This window comes from Aquarana catesbeiana, linkage group LG03 (genome assembly GCF_042186555.1).
Source record: "Aquarana catesbeiana isolate 2022-GZ linkage group LG03, ASM4218655v1, whole genome shotgun sequence".
NCBI lineage: Eukaryota > Metazoa > Chordata > Amphibia > Anura > Ranidae > Aquarana > Aquarana catesbeiana.
In genome coordinates, this window is record NC_133326.1 from 543,649,838 (window position 1) to 543,666,296 (window position 16,459).

General features: G+C 43.9%; 1 protein-coding gene across 4 annotated transcripts in view; it reads left to right on the forward strand.

Annotated features, from left to right (window-relative positions):
• Positions 1-16,459, forward strand: part of LOC141132716 (serine protease FAM111A-like) — a 104,824-nt gene that overhangs the window by 10,850 nt on the left and 77,515 nt on the right. For all 4 annotated transcript variants that reach the window (XM_073621468.1, XM_073621469.1, XM_073621466.1 and 1 more), the window contains exons 2-3: positions 6,856-6,923; positions 7,194-7,295. In XM_073621468.1, the coding sequence (XP_073477569.1) occupies positions 6,867-6,923; positions 7,194-7,295 (159 nt within the window). In that variant the 5' untranslated portion in view covers positions 6,856-6,866. The remainder of the gene's footprint in view (positions 1-6,855; positions 6,924-7,193; positions 7,296-16,459) is intronic.

Genomic DNA, 16,459 nt, shown 5'->3' on the forward strand with positions numbered 1-16,459 from the left:
AAAGGCCCCAGAGGCTGCAACACCTAAGCAAGAGGCACCACTAAAAACCACCAAACACTGCCATGAAGACCAAGGAACTCTCCAAACAAGTAAGGGACAATGTTGTTGAGAAGTACAAGTCAGGGTTAGGTTATAAAAAAAATCCAAATCTTTGATGATCCCTAGGAGCACCATCAAATCTGTCATAACCAAATGGAAAGAACATGGCACAACAGCAAACCTGCCAAGAGATGGCCGCACACCAAAACTCATGGACTGGGCAAGGAGGGCATTATTCAAAGAGGCAGCACAGAGACCTAAGGTAACCCTGGAGGAGCTGCAGAGTTCCACAGCAGAGACTGGAATATCTGTACATAGGATGACAATAAGCCTTATGCTCCATAGAGTTGGGCTTTATGGCAGAGTGGCCAGAAGAAAGCCATTACTATTAGCAAAAAACAAAATGGCACGTTTTGAGTTTGCGAAAAGGCATGTGGGAGACTCCCAAAATGTATGGAGGTGCTCTGGTCTGATGAGACTAAAATTGAACTTTTTGGCCATCAAAGAAAACGCTATGTCTGGCGCAAACCCAGCATATCACATCACCCAAAGAACACCATCCCCACAGTGAAACATGGCGTTGGCAGCATCATGCTGTGGGGATGTTTTTCAGCAGTCGGGACTGGGAAACTGGTCAGAGTTGAGGGAAAGATGGATGGTGTTAAATATAGGGATATTCTTGAGCAAAACCTGTACCACTCTGTGTGTGATTTGAGGCTAGGACGGAGGTTCACCTTCCAGCAGGACAATTACCCCAAACACACTGCTAAAGCAACACTTTAGTGGTTTAAGGGGAAACATGTAAATGTGTTGGAATGGCCTAGTCAAAGCCCAGACCTCAATCAATAGAAAATCTGTGGACAGACTTAAAGATTGCTGTTCATAAGCACAAACCATCCAACTTGAAGGAGCTGGAGCAGTTTTGCAAGGAGGAATTGGCAAAAATCCCAATGGTAAGATGTGGCAAGCTCATAGAGACTTAGAGCTGTGATAACCACAAAAGGTGGCTGTACAAAGTATTGACATTAGGGGGGTGAATAGTTATGCTCATTGACTTTTTCTGTTATTTTGTCCATATATTGTTTGCTTCACAATAAATATGTTGTCCATATATATTTGTTGTTTGCTTCACAATAAAAAAAAACATCTTCAAAGTTGTGGGCATGTTCTGTAAATTAAATGATGCGAATCCTAAAACAATCCATGTTAATTCCAGGTTGTGAGGCAACAAAACACGAAAAATACCAAGGGGGTGAATACTTTTGCAAGGCACTGTAGGTTGTGACAGGTCACATTAGTTTTTTATTTGTTTTTGTCTATATACAAGGTTAGGCTTTGGTCAGAATAATGAAAATATCTCTGTCTCACAATTATATGTAAACAATTGAAATTTCATGGAATTTCTATGTGGTAATTGAAAAAAAGGGTAATTTCCTACTATACAAGTATTAAAAATTGGTCAGGAAGTACTCATAACTCAGAAAATGGCAGCTGATTGAAGTATTTTTCTATACCAGAGGTGTACTGTAGTTATATAGGGGGTCCAGGAAAGGCTTTAGGCCCCCTCATAGTACAATACCATAGGCTGCAGTGTATAGCATACAAAGGACATGAACGAAGATATGCTGAAATAAGTAGCAGGACAGAGTTGTTTCTCCATGCTTCTCCTGCTCTTCAGGTAGTAACTTATGCTGTGTACACACGACCGGACTTTCGACGGACTGAATCATGTCAGACTTTTCAACAGACTTTTCAACGGACTTCCGTCGAATCAGACTTGCCTACACACAATCACACCAAAGTCCGACGGATTCGACCGCGATGACGTATGACCGGACTAGAATAAGGAAGTTCATAGCCAGTAGCCAATAGCTGCCCTAGCGTCGGTTTTTGTCCATCAGACTAGCATACAGACGAACGGAAAGATTTGAAACATGTTCTAAATTTAAAGTCCGTCACATTTTCAACAGAAAAGGTCCGCTGCAGGTCCGATGAAGCCCACATGAATTTTCTGACGGATTTGTTCCATCAGACAAGTTTGGTCAAAAAGTCCGGCCGTGTGTACACGGCATTAGTTGCTTATTTTAGTACTTGTGCTTGCGTCTTTTGCATAATAGCATATACCGCAGACATTGGCTTGCACAGTCAGGTGACTGAAATAACTGCTGGTTCCTAAGCACAAGGGCCTGGTAGTAGCTGCAGTGCTTGAAAAAGTATTCACACCCCTTGAAATTTTCCACATTTTATGTTACAACCAAAAACATAAATGTATTTTATTGGGATTTTATGTGATAAACACAAAGTGGCACATAATTGTGAAGTGGTAGGAAAATGATTTATGATAAATAAATGTTTTTCAAATTTTTTTACAAATAAATATCTTAAAAGTGTGGCGTGCATTTGTATTCAGCCCCCCTGAGTCAATACTTTGTAGAACTACCTTTCGCTGCAATTACAGCTGCAAGTCTTTTTGGGTATGTTTCTACCAGTTTTGCACATCTAGAGAGTGACATTTTGCAAAATAGCTCAAGCTCTGTCAGATTAGATGGCGAGCATCTGTGAACAGCAATTTTCTAGTCTTGCCACAGATTTACAATTGGATTTAGGTCTGGACTTCTTTGACTGGGTCATTCTAACACATGAATATGCTTTGATCTAAACCATTCCATTGTAGCTCTGACTGTATGTTTAGGGTCGTTGTCCCGATGGAAGGAGAACCTCCACCCCAGTCTCAAGTCTTTTGCAGACTTTAACAGGTTTTCTTCTAAGATTTGCCTGTATTTGGCTTCATCCATCTTCGTATCAACTCTAACCAGCTTTCCTGTCCCTGCTGCCACCACTATGTTTCACAGTGGGGATGTGGTGTGTTCAGGGTGATGTGCAGTGTTAGTTTTCCGCCACACATAGCGTTTTGATTTTAGGTCAAAAGTTCAATTTTGGTCTCATCTGACCAGAGCACCTTCTTCCACATTTGCTGTGTCCCCCACATGGCTTCTCTCAAACTGCAAACTGACTTCTTATGGCTTTATTTTAACAATGACTTTCTTTTTGCCACTCTTCCATAAAGCCCCGATTTGTGGAGTGCACGACTAATAGTTGTCCTGTGGACAAATTCTCCCACCTGAGTTTTAATCTCTGCAGCTCCTCCAAAGTTACCATGGGCCTCTTGGCTATTTCTCTGATTAATGCTCTTCTTGCCCGGCCTGTCAGTTTAGTTGGATGGCCATGTCTTGGTAGGTTTGCAGTTGTGCCATACTCTTTCCATTTTTAGATGATGGAGTGCTCTGTGAGATGTTCAAAGCTTTGGATATTTTTTGTTAACCTAACCCTGCTTTAAAGCGGAGTCCTGCCGGCAAAAAAAAATTTTTAAAGTCAGCAGCTACGAATACTGTAGCTGCTGACTTTTAATATAAAGACACTTACCTGTCCAGGGAGCCCACGATGCCGGCACCCCAGCCGATCTTTAGATCGATTCCTGGGTGCTACCGCCGCCATTCCTGGTAAGGGAATCAGGCAGTGAAGACTTTTGGCTTCACTCCTGGTTCCCTACTACACATGTGCGAGTCGCGCTGCGTGTTCTGATTGGTCCCTGCTATCTTCTGGGACCTGTGTGTCTCCCAGAAGACAGCGGGGGGGGGGGGGGGGGACATTCCAGACATTGCATAGATCGCCGCACAATGTGCAGCAATCTTTCCCTGGAAATGGGAGCAGATACCTGGATTTGACAGGTATCTGCTCCCCCCTTCCCCCTAAAAGGTGCCAAATGTGACATTGGAGGGGGGGAGGAATCCGAACAACGGAGGTTCAATTTCTAGGTGGAACTCCGCTTTAAAATTCTCCTCAACTGTATCCCTGACCTGTCTGGTGTGTTCCTTGGCCTTCATGACACTGTTTGTTCACTTGAGCTGGATACACACCATACAACTTTTGTCGTTATATTTCCTTTAGATTTACCTTCAACTATGTAGTACAAGGGCCTGCCTGATTGCATACAAATCGAAAGTGTTTAGGTTTGACCCCATATTATATGGTTCTGGTAAATCTAAATGAAAAAATCTAAAGAAAATTGTATAGTGTGTATCCAGCCTGACGTACTCTAACAAACCTCTGAGGGCTTCACAGAACAGCTGTTTCAGATATTTATTTGTAAAAAATTTGGAAAACCATTTATCATTTTCCTTCCACTTCACAATTATGTGCCACTTTGTATTGACCTGTCACATAAAATCCCAATAAAATACATTTATATTTTCGGTTGTAAAATGACAAAATATAGAAAATTTCAAGGGGTATGAATACTTTTTCAAGGCACTGTAAGATTCATCACTTATTTCAGAAGTCCAAAGATAACGACGATGAGCCAACACATTTCAGAGGCTGGAATGTTCCCTCTTCTTTATGGAAAATGAAATTGCTGGTATAGGGCCCTTTCACATTGAAGCACTTTTGATGCATTCCCACTGACTTGCACAAAAGATGCAGCACGCAGGACATTTAAAAGCACACCGCACGCGCAGTGTGAACAGTTACATAGGATTTAATGTGGATAGTTTTTATGTACTTTTGTCATCCTAGAAAAGCATGGCAAAAGTGCACCAGTGGGAAAGGGACCTTATTTGGGTTCCTGGTGGGTTAAATAAAATCTGGAATAAGGTGGCTCCTTTATTCCAACAACAGGCTTCAGCAGCTAATTTTGAGAAGGAGCAATAAGGTGTGACTGTCACAGGATGGGCAGAGGTGTGTGGGCTGTGATTGACTGGTTTTGCCTTCTCTGTACTGTGTGAGAGCAAGATGCCTGCACCCAATGGAAGAGTAACTACTTTTCTGGGTACAGACTGAAGCTGAGTTTTTGTTCACTTATTTGGCAAACATTTGGCAAGCATATTTGTAGATATTGGCAATGTAAATGATTGATTTAAGGCAGCAAGGGAAAAAAAAGAGGCCTAAGTATAATGAGTGGGTCGCAGTTCTGCAACGTTTCATGAATTCACAAGTGATTACTATTTTTATTTTCCTGGTGGGTTCGTTACCAATGTTGCACCGTAGGCATTGAGCTCACCCAGCTATTTTTAGACCAGCCTTTCTCAATCTTTTTTTACATGAAGGAACCCTTGAAATACTTTTCCAGTCTCAGGGGACCCCTGCTAACAAATAATATATCTGTAGCTCATAGTACAGTAATGTGATGGTCACTGGGTCATTTGTGGTCTTTGGGGGAGAATGTCACCCTTACAAATAGCTAAAAAGCTTATTGTTGTCAGTAATTACTTATCAGAAAGGCAGAAATTGCTCATTGCTCAAGGAATCCCTAGCAACCTCTGGAGGTGCTCTAGAGTTCCACTCAATGCTGGTTCAGAAAGGCTGTTCTAGACTGTCTCCAGGTACTGAATGTACCAAGCCAGGTTTAAGCTGTGAAGGGCAGGTGCAGACAGGTATAAAGACCACCCACAAACACTACTGTAGCAGATGATTGAAGTCTGAAAAGGAAGGTTGCTGGTATCATCCACAAGAAACTATTGGAGACTGCTCAGATACAACATGGTTCTGCCATGGTATTCTGTGTGAGCAAAAAGCTTCTTGTGGATGATACCAGCGGTGTGCAACCCTCCTTTTCAGCTGGCACAGAATTTAATTATTCTCATAATAAGCAGATGTCCAGAGCACCCCATCCCCCATATATCAGATGTCAATAGCCCCCCACTATCAGAGTTCAAGAACCCTACCCTCCTTACATCACAGTGCACCCCTTTACCTTGTGCTGCTTCCAGGAAAAAGCTGGGGTGGAGCTGTAGGAGAGGTGCTAGAGCCACATGAAATGGCCTGGGAGGCCAGATTTGGTCCACGGGCCTTGTGTTTGACACATGTGTACTAAGCCAAGCCCTCCACAGTGCTGGGTGTGTAAACTATGCCTTAAGGTAAAAAACCTTCTACAAGCAGCTTCGCCCCAGACCCTCCTTTATACTTACCTGTGCACTCTCTTGCTCTCCTCATTGGCTGAGACACAGCAGCAGGAGCCAATGAGGAGGGAGCAGAGGGTGGGGCTGAGCCGCACTCTTGGAAGCGAGTACACACGAGTGCCCCCATAGCAAGAGCCCAGAGTGGCTTGTTTCTGTTAATCTCTGCTTTTCAGCATTGGTAAAATTGACAACTAAATCACCCTTTTAACATTTTTTTACTTTGCCATCTGTTCGTATTTTTTTGGTAATCTATGCAAATAGGTTATTTAAGAAAAAAAAGTATCCAGGGGCAATGTGTGTGATTCTTTTTTGAGGTCCTGTGTATGCCCCCTATTAGTGCAAAGCATATTGAAGTACCTTGGGGCATGTAGATTAGGTTGTGGGTTACTATGATTCACTGCCCTGTGCCAACCAGACCAAGGTACAAGGCAATGATTCACATCCCACAGCACAATCCCTAGGGTACAATGGGTATTCTAAATCCTTACTCAATATTTTCATTATAATTAAGTAGAGTATAATATATACATTTCCTCCAGAAAGGCAAACAGCTGGAAAGGCTCCTCTCTCTGCAGAGAGAGAGTGAGTACTTATTCTTCAACATATTACTTCCAGGATCAATGGTGCACCCCTCATTGAGTGATGTACCTTTTGGAACTGCATCGGTTGCACACCCCAAAGGTCAGCCCTGTATGTAACAATGTAACATGTTAGGATGGGATTACAGTGCATAGTGGTCCTCAGAGAGTGCTGTGATTAACTTACTTAGATACACTAGTCCAGCAGCTTTTATTTTAATTCAATAAGTAAACCAACTCTTATCTAAGGTCTGTTTGATTAACTTGGTGATCTTGAACAGATTTTACAGAAATGGAAGTAGAAGCTGAAGTGTCAGAAAATACCAACATGGAAAACATGCCAGTGAGGGTAAGCACCTTGAGTGAATATATTTTGCTGTTTCCTTATGCTGGTGGTGGTGGTGCTGGTTTCTGCAGGTTCATCTTCACAGGGAACTCAAGTCAGGCAGACATCTCCAGTGCCGACACTATTCAAAGGCAAACAATACAACATTATCTGTCTGTCTTCTAGGACTGGTCAATTGAGGGTGTCTGTCCTTGTCTATCACTGTCTGTAGCCACAAGGTTTATCACCCATATTAGGCTTGATTTAAAAAATGAAGTATCTTTCTTAATTTAGGACCATCAAGCTGGAGACACTCTGGAGGTAGAAAACTGCTTGGAATCCTTGGAAGAGAATTTGAGTGGAGATTCTCCAGTGCTGATTCAGCCTGCTGTACAGGTAAATGGGTTAGACATAAGACACATCATCTTAAACGAAGGCCTATTTTCTAACAAGCTAGTTTGGAAGTGCATTGAATAAAGGTCATTGGTCTTAAAGTGTAAAGTAGGCTATGATGCCTCCCCTAAACAACCCTTGAAAGCAAGATACATACCTGTACCTGCTCCACTGAGAACTCCACTGTGTTGCTTGCTCTGAGCCACACTATTGGGATGTTCTCCTTTCACCCATGAACATCACAATATCCATTCATAGCAATGAAAAGTCTATCCTCCACTTGTCAATAAAACCTACCAAGGTAAGTGCAGTAAAAGTGCTTTCTGCTTAGAGGTGCTACACAGTGTTTGTGTTTTGCTGCTTCTTGTACTTATGGAAAAAATTGGGAAAAAAATTGGAGTTGTTGTCTATAGTGACCAATCATTTTTCAGATACTATTCTACGTGCAAATTAACCACTTTACAGTTTACTTTATAGGTGCCCTGTACTGAAGGAATCTTGACTTACATTCCATTTCTGAACTAGACGCACATACCTGTGCATGCCACTAGTCCTGAGATAGTTTTGTTAAAGTAGGCTTATTTATTTAAAAGAAATGGACAGCATCCTGTCAGACAGGAATATCTATGAAATGGGGAGCACTGGGGGAGCCAAAAAGAACAGGGGTGGAGTGCACAGGGTGACAGAGAGCACTGTGGGGGGGCAGAAAGAACAGAGGTGGAGAGAACGGGGGGCTGGAGAGCACTCTGGGGGAGCTGGAGATCACTGAGGGGGGGCGGAAAGCACAAGGGTGGGGGCTGGAGAGTGATGGGGGAGCTTGAGCATCGGGGGGCAGAATGAACAGGGATGGAGAGCACGAGGGCTGGAGAGCACAGGGGGAGGCTGGGGAGAGCTGGAGAGCACTGGGAGGGCCAGAAAGAACAGGGGTGGAGAGCATGGGGGGACAAAGAGCAGGGGGGAGCAGAGAGTACTGAGGGGGGGCGGAGAGCAATGGGGAGAGCTAGAGAGCACTGGGGGTGCCAGAAAGAACAGGGCTGGAAAGCACTGGGGGGGACTAAGAGCAGGGGGGAACAGAGAGCCCTGGGGGGGTGGAGAGCACAAGGGTGGGGGCTGGGGAGTGATGGGGAGAGCACTGGGGGGGAGTGGAGAGCAGAGGGTGGGGGCTGGAGAGTGATGGACAGAGCTGGAGAGCACTGGGGGCCAGAAAGAACAGGGGTGGGGAGCACTGGGGGGAGACGGAATACACTGGGGGCGGAGAGCATGGGGGAGGAGCCAGGGTGCACAAGAAGGGGCTGGAGAGCACAGGGGGAGGAAGCAAAGGAAGTTGGATAGGAGGAGCGGCGGGGCGGCTGCATATAGAGGATTTGAGCTTTCCATATTCCTCCATGCAGCCATTGAATGCTTGATTCTCCTCCTCTCCCTCCTCCAAGCATTCGGTGGCTGCATGGAGGAATATGGAAAGCTCAAGTCCTCTATATGCAGCCGCTCCTCCCATCCAGGCACAGGGAGGGGCGCTGCATGGGCACTTACTTTGTCATCGGCCATGGGGGTCAGCCGGGCAGCATAAAAAGACTGGAGCTCCGTCTGCATCCTTCCTCTTCACAGTCATGGGGACTGCTGATTAGAATAGATGGCTGGGCAGGTGTGGAGAGGCGCGGGCTGCAGGAACAGTCCTAGCTGCCTTAGGGCACCACATGGACATGCTTCACGCACGTCTTATGGAGATGGCACCTGGTGCCGGGTGCCGTCATCCAGACACTGCCACCAACTAGAGGCCTCTGCTGTCCTGCACCTACTGCCAGTGGACGCGGCATGACGAGGCCGCGCAGTGTCCCAGCGGCGGTAGGGTGAGCCGCCGGCGCCATAATCAGTGCTTGATCACAGGCAAATTAGGCGGCCGCGAGGCCCCTGTGAGTGCGAGGCCTTAGGCGACCGCCTAATTTGCCTAATTAGAGAGCCGCCTCTGCTGCCTCGATAAATTCCATAAAATCTGGGACAGATGGCTCGAAGACACCTCCACTAGTGATGCAAGGGGCTGACTCTCTAGTTAGTTGTGCTGACTCTATTAACCTACCCTTCAATCTCCCTATTCTTGGTTATATCCCACTTTAATGTCTGTTAGACCGTAATATGTAAGTCTGCCTTCCCACACTACCTACTATTTTATTGTATGTATCAACTGTACTGCGATGACCTTAATGCCTCGCATGCAATATATGTCAATTGGACCAATCCGTAAGTGTAGTGCATGTTGCACTAATTTTATCCGTGTCTTGTTGTACTTTTTTCTTTTATGCTCAATAAAAGTTACCTTTTGATTAAATGTTCTCTAAGGGGTGATGGAATCTATCGCTATCACCCCTTAGAGAACTTAAAAAGAATTCTATCCATGGGCATATCCAACTTATCTGAAATCAAAAGGATGCTTCTGGGACGTCTATAGCAGACACCAGGCAGCAGTGACCTCTACATAGAGTACTACATGTCTATTACCCCTGCAGGGGTGATTGGATCTGGTGAGTAAGAACCCTGGAGGGGGAGCACAGAAGTCACCTGGAATTACTTCAAGCACTTAAAGTCACCTGTTGATGTTGTTTACTTCAAACACGGGACTACCTTCTCACTGTGTATACGGAACTATATATATTATTTTTTTACTTATACCACAGACTTTACCCGTCCCCGGATAACGGCCTGATTGTCTTGGGGTTATTGTGTTGTTAATTATAAGCACAATGTATATGTTATTTGGCTGATGTTCACATTTTGCTTACAGAAGTGGTATCTGCATCTATACTTTTATTTTATTTTATTTTTTTCTTTGTGTATCACATTATATAATTGGTATACCAGATAGCAATATCATTGCACATTACTCTTTTGTACTAGTGGATGTGGCTTTGTACTTAGGTTAATGTGACACATCCTCTTTCACTTAGTATGGTTCACTTTCACCTCTAGCTGACAATCAATTAACTGCACACCTTTAGCTATACCCAGCTACTGTCTGGGCATAGCTGCCTGCATGTAGGTATTTTTTTTGGGTTCTTATCCCCTTTATTCATTTTGCCACCCTTTAGGTAGCGCCACTTACCCCACCTTTCATTTATTCACTTTTCTCCAGAGCCCCCTTGGGAGAGCTCTGTTAGGGGAGGCAGCAACCTTTTTACCCACTGCGTGCATTATCCTAAGCGCGGCTCTTTCCTATTTTCTGCATAGCTGTTTAAAGACTTGCTTTGCTGACATCCCTTCTGGCTCCAGATCCTGCTTGCTGTTCCACTACATCAATCCCTGACTTCTGGCTTGGCTGACTATCCGTTCTGGTTACTGAACTTTGGCTATGTTTTGATTACGTTTGTTCTTTTTACTTTTATTATTAAACAAGTGTGATTTAACTGTAATTCTGTCTCGGTCTGATTTCATGGTTTCTGACATCCATATAATAAGGGGTTTGAGGCTGTTGGACATTATTTGAATTTGAATTATTCTGTACCTCTTATACAGAAGGAGTTTATACTGAAATTACTAAATTCACAAGGGAACATAATAATTTTTGGTATGGGAGGGCCATTTAATTACAAAAAACAGTCATGGTAATGTGAGCAAAATTTGCTCCCAGCCTTGCAAATTTATTATGGCCTGGTGGGGGGATGCGATTTACAGTGACCTCATTCTTAAGTTGTTCTTTTGGAGGCGATATATTGATGACACTCTCTTTATATGGAGGGGCGATGTTGATTCTTTCCATAACTTGATCTGCCTAAATAGCAAGCAGTGGGGTATAAGATTTACTTATGAATGGAATAAACTTGAAATCAATTTTTTGGATTTGGTTATTTTTAGAAATGATATCAATGATAGATAGCAATGGGTACATTCCTATAGGGAGTTGCCACCACCCCTCCTGGCTGAAAGCTATTCCAAAGAGACAGTTTCAGGGGATCAGGAGAAACTGCACTGAGATGCAACCCAGGCAGCTACTTGAAAACAAAGATTTTTTTTTACCAAAGGAGTATCAGGATGATGTTTTAGAACAGGAAATGAATGCTGTCCTTAATACTGGGCGTGATTCTTTGTTAACTCCAAAAGCAGACAAATACACCCTCATCGTATCAGTTTATAAACCATTAAAATGTTCTACAAAGTGACAAAATACTGGGGCCTGTTATTTATTAAAAAAAAAAGCGTAAATACTTAGGGGTCAAATTGCCCCAATGTAGTGGATAGGCCCCCAAGGGGTCTCTGTTTTGGGGTTTGAAGGAATTTTTTCTTTGCAGGAAGTATGGCGTATGTAAATGCTGTAAAAATGCTCGTACTAAAACCTTTTCCTCCCAAGTCACACAAAAAGCATGCAAAATCCAGGATTTTGTCACATGTAACACCCATTCTGTTGTCTAGCTTCTTCAGTGTCCATGTGGGTTGCAGTACTTGAGGCAGATCACACAGGCACTACTTGTAAGGATAGGGGAACGCATTACCAATTTCAAAAACGGCTTTAAAGGACACTGCTTATCTAAGCATTACTCTCTCCATCACAGAGATCCAACCTTTTTACGATTAGCAGGAATAGACAAGTTCATTCCCCACTGGCACAGGAACGACTCCAAGAGGGAAATATTCCAATAGGAAACACGTTTGATTTTTTTTCTCAAAACGTACAGTCCCTTTGGACTGGATGTTGATTGGGATATTAACAGTTTTATCAGTTATACCGTAGTTAAACTCTAGTACAGTAGTCTGCCCTTCTTTTAGATATTGATTTATAATAAATATATAGGAGTTTTTTCTGGGGTTTTTTTGTAGAGTGTTTATTGAGGTTTTACTTACAACATAAAAAAATAAGACATTTTGCATGTAAACAGTTCCCCATACTTTAATGTAATGACATTCTAATTACAGTTTTAATATTTGAAAGAAACATTTATTTGATTTGGGAGACATTCTTTCTGTAGACTAGATGGCAAGAATATGATAGTGGGATTTCTCTAGCTGGCCATATTTCCCTTTTTGTCCACTAGCTGGCAATTTTGCAGTCCTTAATTTTATTTTACTTTATTAAAAATTATAAAATTTTTCATCTTGTTAATATGTATGGGTTTTGGTTTTTAATTTTGTTTTTTGGACCCCTCTGTATTTTGTTTTTCTTTGTTCTCTCATTTGAAAACGGTTGCTGAGTGCTGGGGCATTCCGATCCCAATTGGTATATAACATGGATTGTGAACATCGCCGGCCAGCCCTCTTCCTCTGACGATGTTCATTAGCAACAAAACATGTTGGGCAGGGCCTGGTCTGCTGTTATGGAAATGATTAAGAGCTCCAATCGAGCCCAAGGTTATCTGCTACTGTCTCTAATTGGAAAGTATGGCTATGCATGCATATAAAAGTAAACACTGAGACACGCTCAGCACCGTTACTTTTTACACTTCTAATTTATTCAAGGCGGTGCTAATGTTTTATACACAAAAATACCTCATTGCTATGTTAGTCTAATAGGTACATCTCATTGGTTAAGATAGAAAAGAAGATGGAGAATCTTCATAACGAGGTTTGGCTGTCCTTGGTTTTATCTTCAGTTCCGCGTTCTTCTGATGTGTGGGATGTAGGGGGTACCCGCCATCTTGAGAAAATATAGGAACAGAGCAAACCTGTATACTTATATAATGAGTAAGGTAGAAAAATATGTATGCACATAAGAAAATAGACATTTTCAGATTATTATTTTTATCTACATCACATTCCTTCACAGTCCCCCCTAAAATGGCTATTTTCTTTTTTCTGTCCCTAATACTAAAGGTCCTACTTTGGCCTGGCCCTTCTCCTCAGCAACTCTTTTAGGCTGTATATAGAATTGGGCAGCAACTGCTCACTTCCCTCCTCAATACAGCTGGAGAGGTGCAGTCAGGTGCTATCTATCCCTATAGCCCTATAGGATTGTGAGGTTATGGACAGGGAGTGACTGTAGAGGAGTGAAGGGTTTGTCATCTTCCATCATAAGGAGGTCCTCTTCTTCTTGGTGGAGAAATGTAGGTGTGCTATTGTCTACAGCCTTGCTCATTAACTTTTTTACAAAAGGTAGAATACAGCATACGATCAGGGCTAAAAGAACCAGGATTATTAATACCGTTACACCTATCTGGGTGAGCACCTTCTGCCACCCACTCATCCAGCTAAAGTATTGATCCCATGGGTCTGTGATACCTGAGTTCTTCTTCAACTCCAATGACAGATCTTCTAAGTTCTTTATAGCTAAAGTAACCTTACCATTTGGGCCAGTATTATCAGGAATGTACGTACAACTGGTTCCCGTTTTTTCCTATGATTTTACAAAACACCTCCTTTCCCAGCTAGCACCATGTTTAAGGCCATCCGGTCCTGGAATGTCATGTAGGAAGTGGGGGATAACTGGTCAGCAATTCCCTGGAGGGCATCTTTAGTGTAATTTACAAATCTCTGTTGGTTATAATATGTGTAGTGTCAGGTCACCTAGAGGCTGGGTGACAGATGCACACCGTTGGGATCAGGAGTGCACCGCAAGGTAGTGGACCCTACGGCTGACTGCTGTGGATTGAACCCTGGGAGGTTCAGGAAGCAGATCTACTGGATCACTGACACAGATCCCACTGGGAGCTAGAGCATAGATTCCCCAGGGTGCGGAGTCTAAGAGCCAGCAGGTGTTCACCAGAGCCTTTAGTGGTAAGGATGGACTGCGCTGCAGTCTGGCTCCAGGTCGCGGCCCCCAGGGTCTCATAGCTCACGCTCACGGTAGACTACAGGAGAAGAGGAAGGAGGCAGCAGGCTGGAACAACAAGGAAAGTAAGGGACAAGCCAAGGTCGGGGCCACAAGCAGACAAGGACAACAGAGTACACGCCAAGGTTCAGGGTCACAGGCAAACAGGGATGGTCGGGAACACGCCAAAGTCGGTAACAGGAATCAGATGTAGGAAACACAGCAAGTACACACAATGGTTGATCAGCACTGCTGGCTTGCAGTGCAGTGCACAGGTTAATATAGGGTTCCCTGATAGGGCCTGGGGTGGGGCCATGCTTATAGGAGAGGTTACAAAAGCAGTCAGGTGAGGGTCAGCTGGTCTCTAGAGATGAACACATGGAGACAGGTATGCTGATCGACAAACTCTATTGCATAACCATGACATGTAGTTAATCCAATCTACATTCTTGTTGACAGTTGTTATGGGGATCAAAGACTCAAAACCAGCTTTTACCTGGTCCCTGGCTTTAAATTCATCAGGGACCCCCCTTGTAACCCCTATGTCATCTATGTATACATGAGGATCAAAGCTTCCGGAGAAAGCTGCTCGCTTCCTCCTCTGACTGTGTGCTGGGTCAGTGTATGTATCAGGGGTATCTTTGGTTAGGATATGGGGGGGCATAATGACCTTTGCAAGGGCACATTCACTGGTCCAGATTCCCTCTAGATCAAACAGAAAAAGGATATGCAGCACCCGAAAACACGCTCTCCTGCAGTGATAAGTGTGCATTCAGGTGTTCTTCCTGGCCAACTTGACTGAGGTGGCTGTGGTCAGCAAAACTTGGAATGGACCATCATAACTTGGCTCAAGTATCTCCAGACAGTAGTTGGTGTGTTCCTGTATCTAATTCAGGATCTGGAATGGAAGAAAACACCTGGACATGCATTTAGGTTAATTCTTGTGATAATGTGGTTAGATAATTTGTCAACACATCAGACTGCAACTGTAACTGTTGTGGAAAGTAACAACCAAGTCTGGGAGCTGAACCAAACAAAATTTCATTAGGGGATAGGGCATGTTTCCCCCGGGGGTGTGTCTGACACTGAACAGGGCAATGGGCTAACTGTCTGGCCAACTCATGTTAGTCTCTTGGGCCATCTGTTTTTTTAGTGTCCCATTCATCCTTTCTACCTTCCCGCTACTTTGAGGGTGGTATGGGGTGTGTAGTGCCAACTGAACCCCTAGTGCTGCCCAAATCTCTTTAGTAAGGGTTGCTGTTAAGGCTGGGCCCTGATCTCTCAATATCACCTCTGGGACCCCAAATCTACATACTATCTCACTTAGTAGTTTCTTAGTTGTGGTCCTGGCAGTCATGACCACTTCCACTAGGGCGTTTTCGAATCTGCCACTTCTTGGCACTTGAGAATGATCAATTTGCATCCTCTGAAATGGGGTATAGGGCTTTTTCCAGGTGCTTCTTCTGTGTTTTTTCTGTGCATCCTGGGTTACATTTGGTGCAGATAATGCATTATCTGCAGAAGTTGTCCTTCAGTGGAGTAACTCTTGGTGCAACACTTGTTGATAAGAGAGTTCATAAAAGTCTTTGTCAAGTGGGCAGCTCCATGTGCCCATTACACCACGGCTGGGTACATACTCCTGGGTAGACAAGGCTTCTTGTTGCACTCGAATAGTCCATTTCTGAGAGTTGCTCCTCTCCGTTTCCAGCTTTCCTTCTTATCCGGACTTGTTGTTTCCTGTAGTTCTTTTAGATAAACTCTGTCCACTGGGAGAGTCTGTAAGGTAAGCACAGGGTGGTCTTCTTCTACCACCCTGCTGTCCACTTCCCGTGGACCACCAGCTGTCTGTTTGGCAGCTGAATTGGCTAGATGATTGCCTCGAGCTTCCTTTGAGTTCAGTTTGTCGTGTGCTTTTACTCATAATAGTCACTTGGGTTGTGAGAAGCAAGGCATCAATCAAGTTTTCACAGGTGTTCCTGCAGCCGTCATAAATCCTCTGTCCTAGATAACACCATAATCATGGGCAATGCTGAAAGCATATCTTGAGTCCATATGAATGTTGGCTCTTTTTCCCTCTGCCAATTTACATGCTGTAGTAAGTGTTTACAGCTCTGCATCCTGTGCAGACATCACCGGTGGTAAGGCTTCAGCTTGTAGAACAGTGTTTTCAGTGGTGACCGCGTGTCCTGTGTGGTCATGGGGTGACAAGTCAAGACTCTACTCCTCCTCCTCCTTTCCCCCCTCGAGAAGTGGAAGAAGGGTGGTAGGGTTCAGTGTTTGACAACTTAATAGAGTAATGCTGTCCAGTAGGAGGGAACACAGGAGTCTCAAGTGTCTGGTAGTGGACAAGTGTTTCGGCTGGATCTTGGTTGAATATGGCAACAGCGTCATGGGGAGCAAGCAGAACGAGGCAGTGTCCGAGGACCAAGTTCAAAGTTTT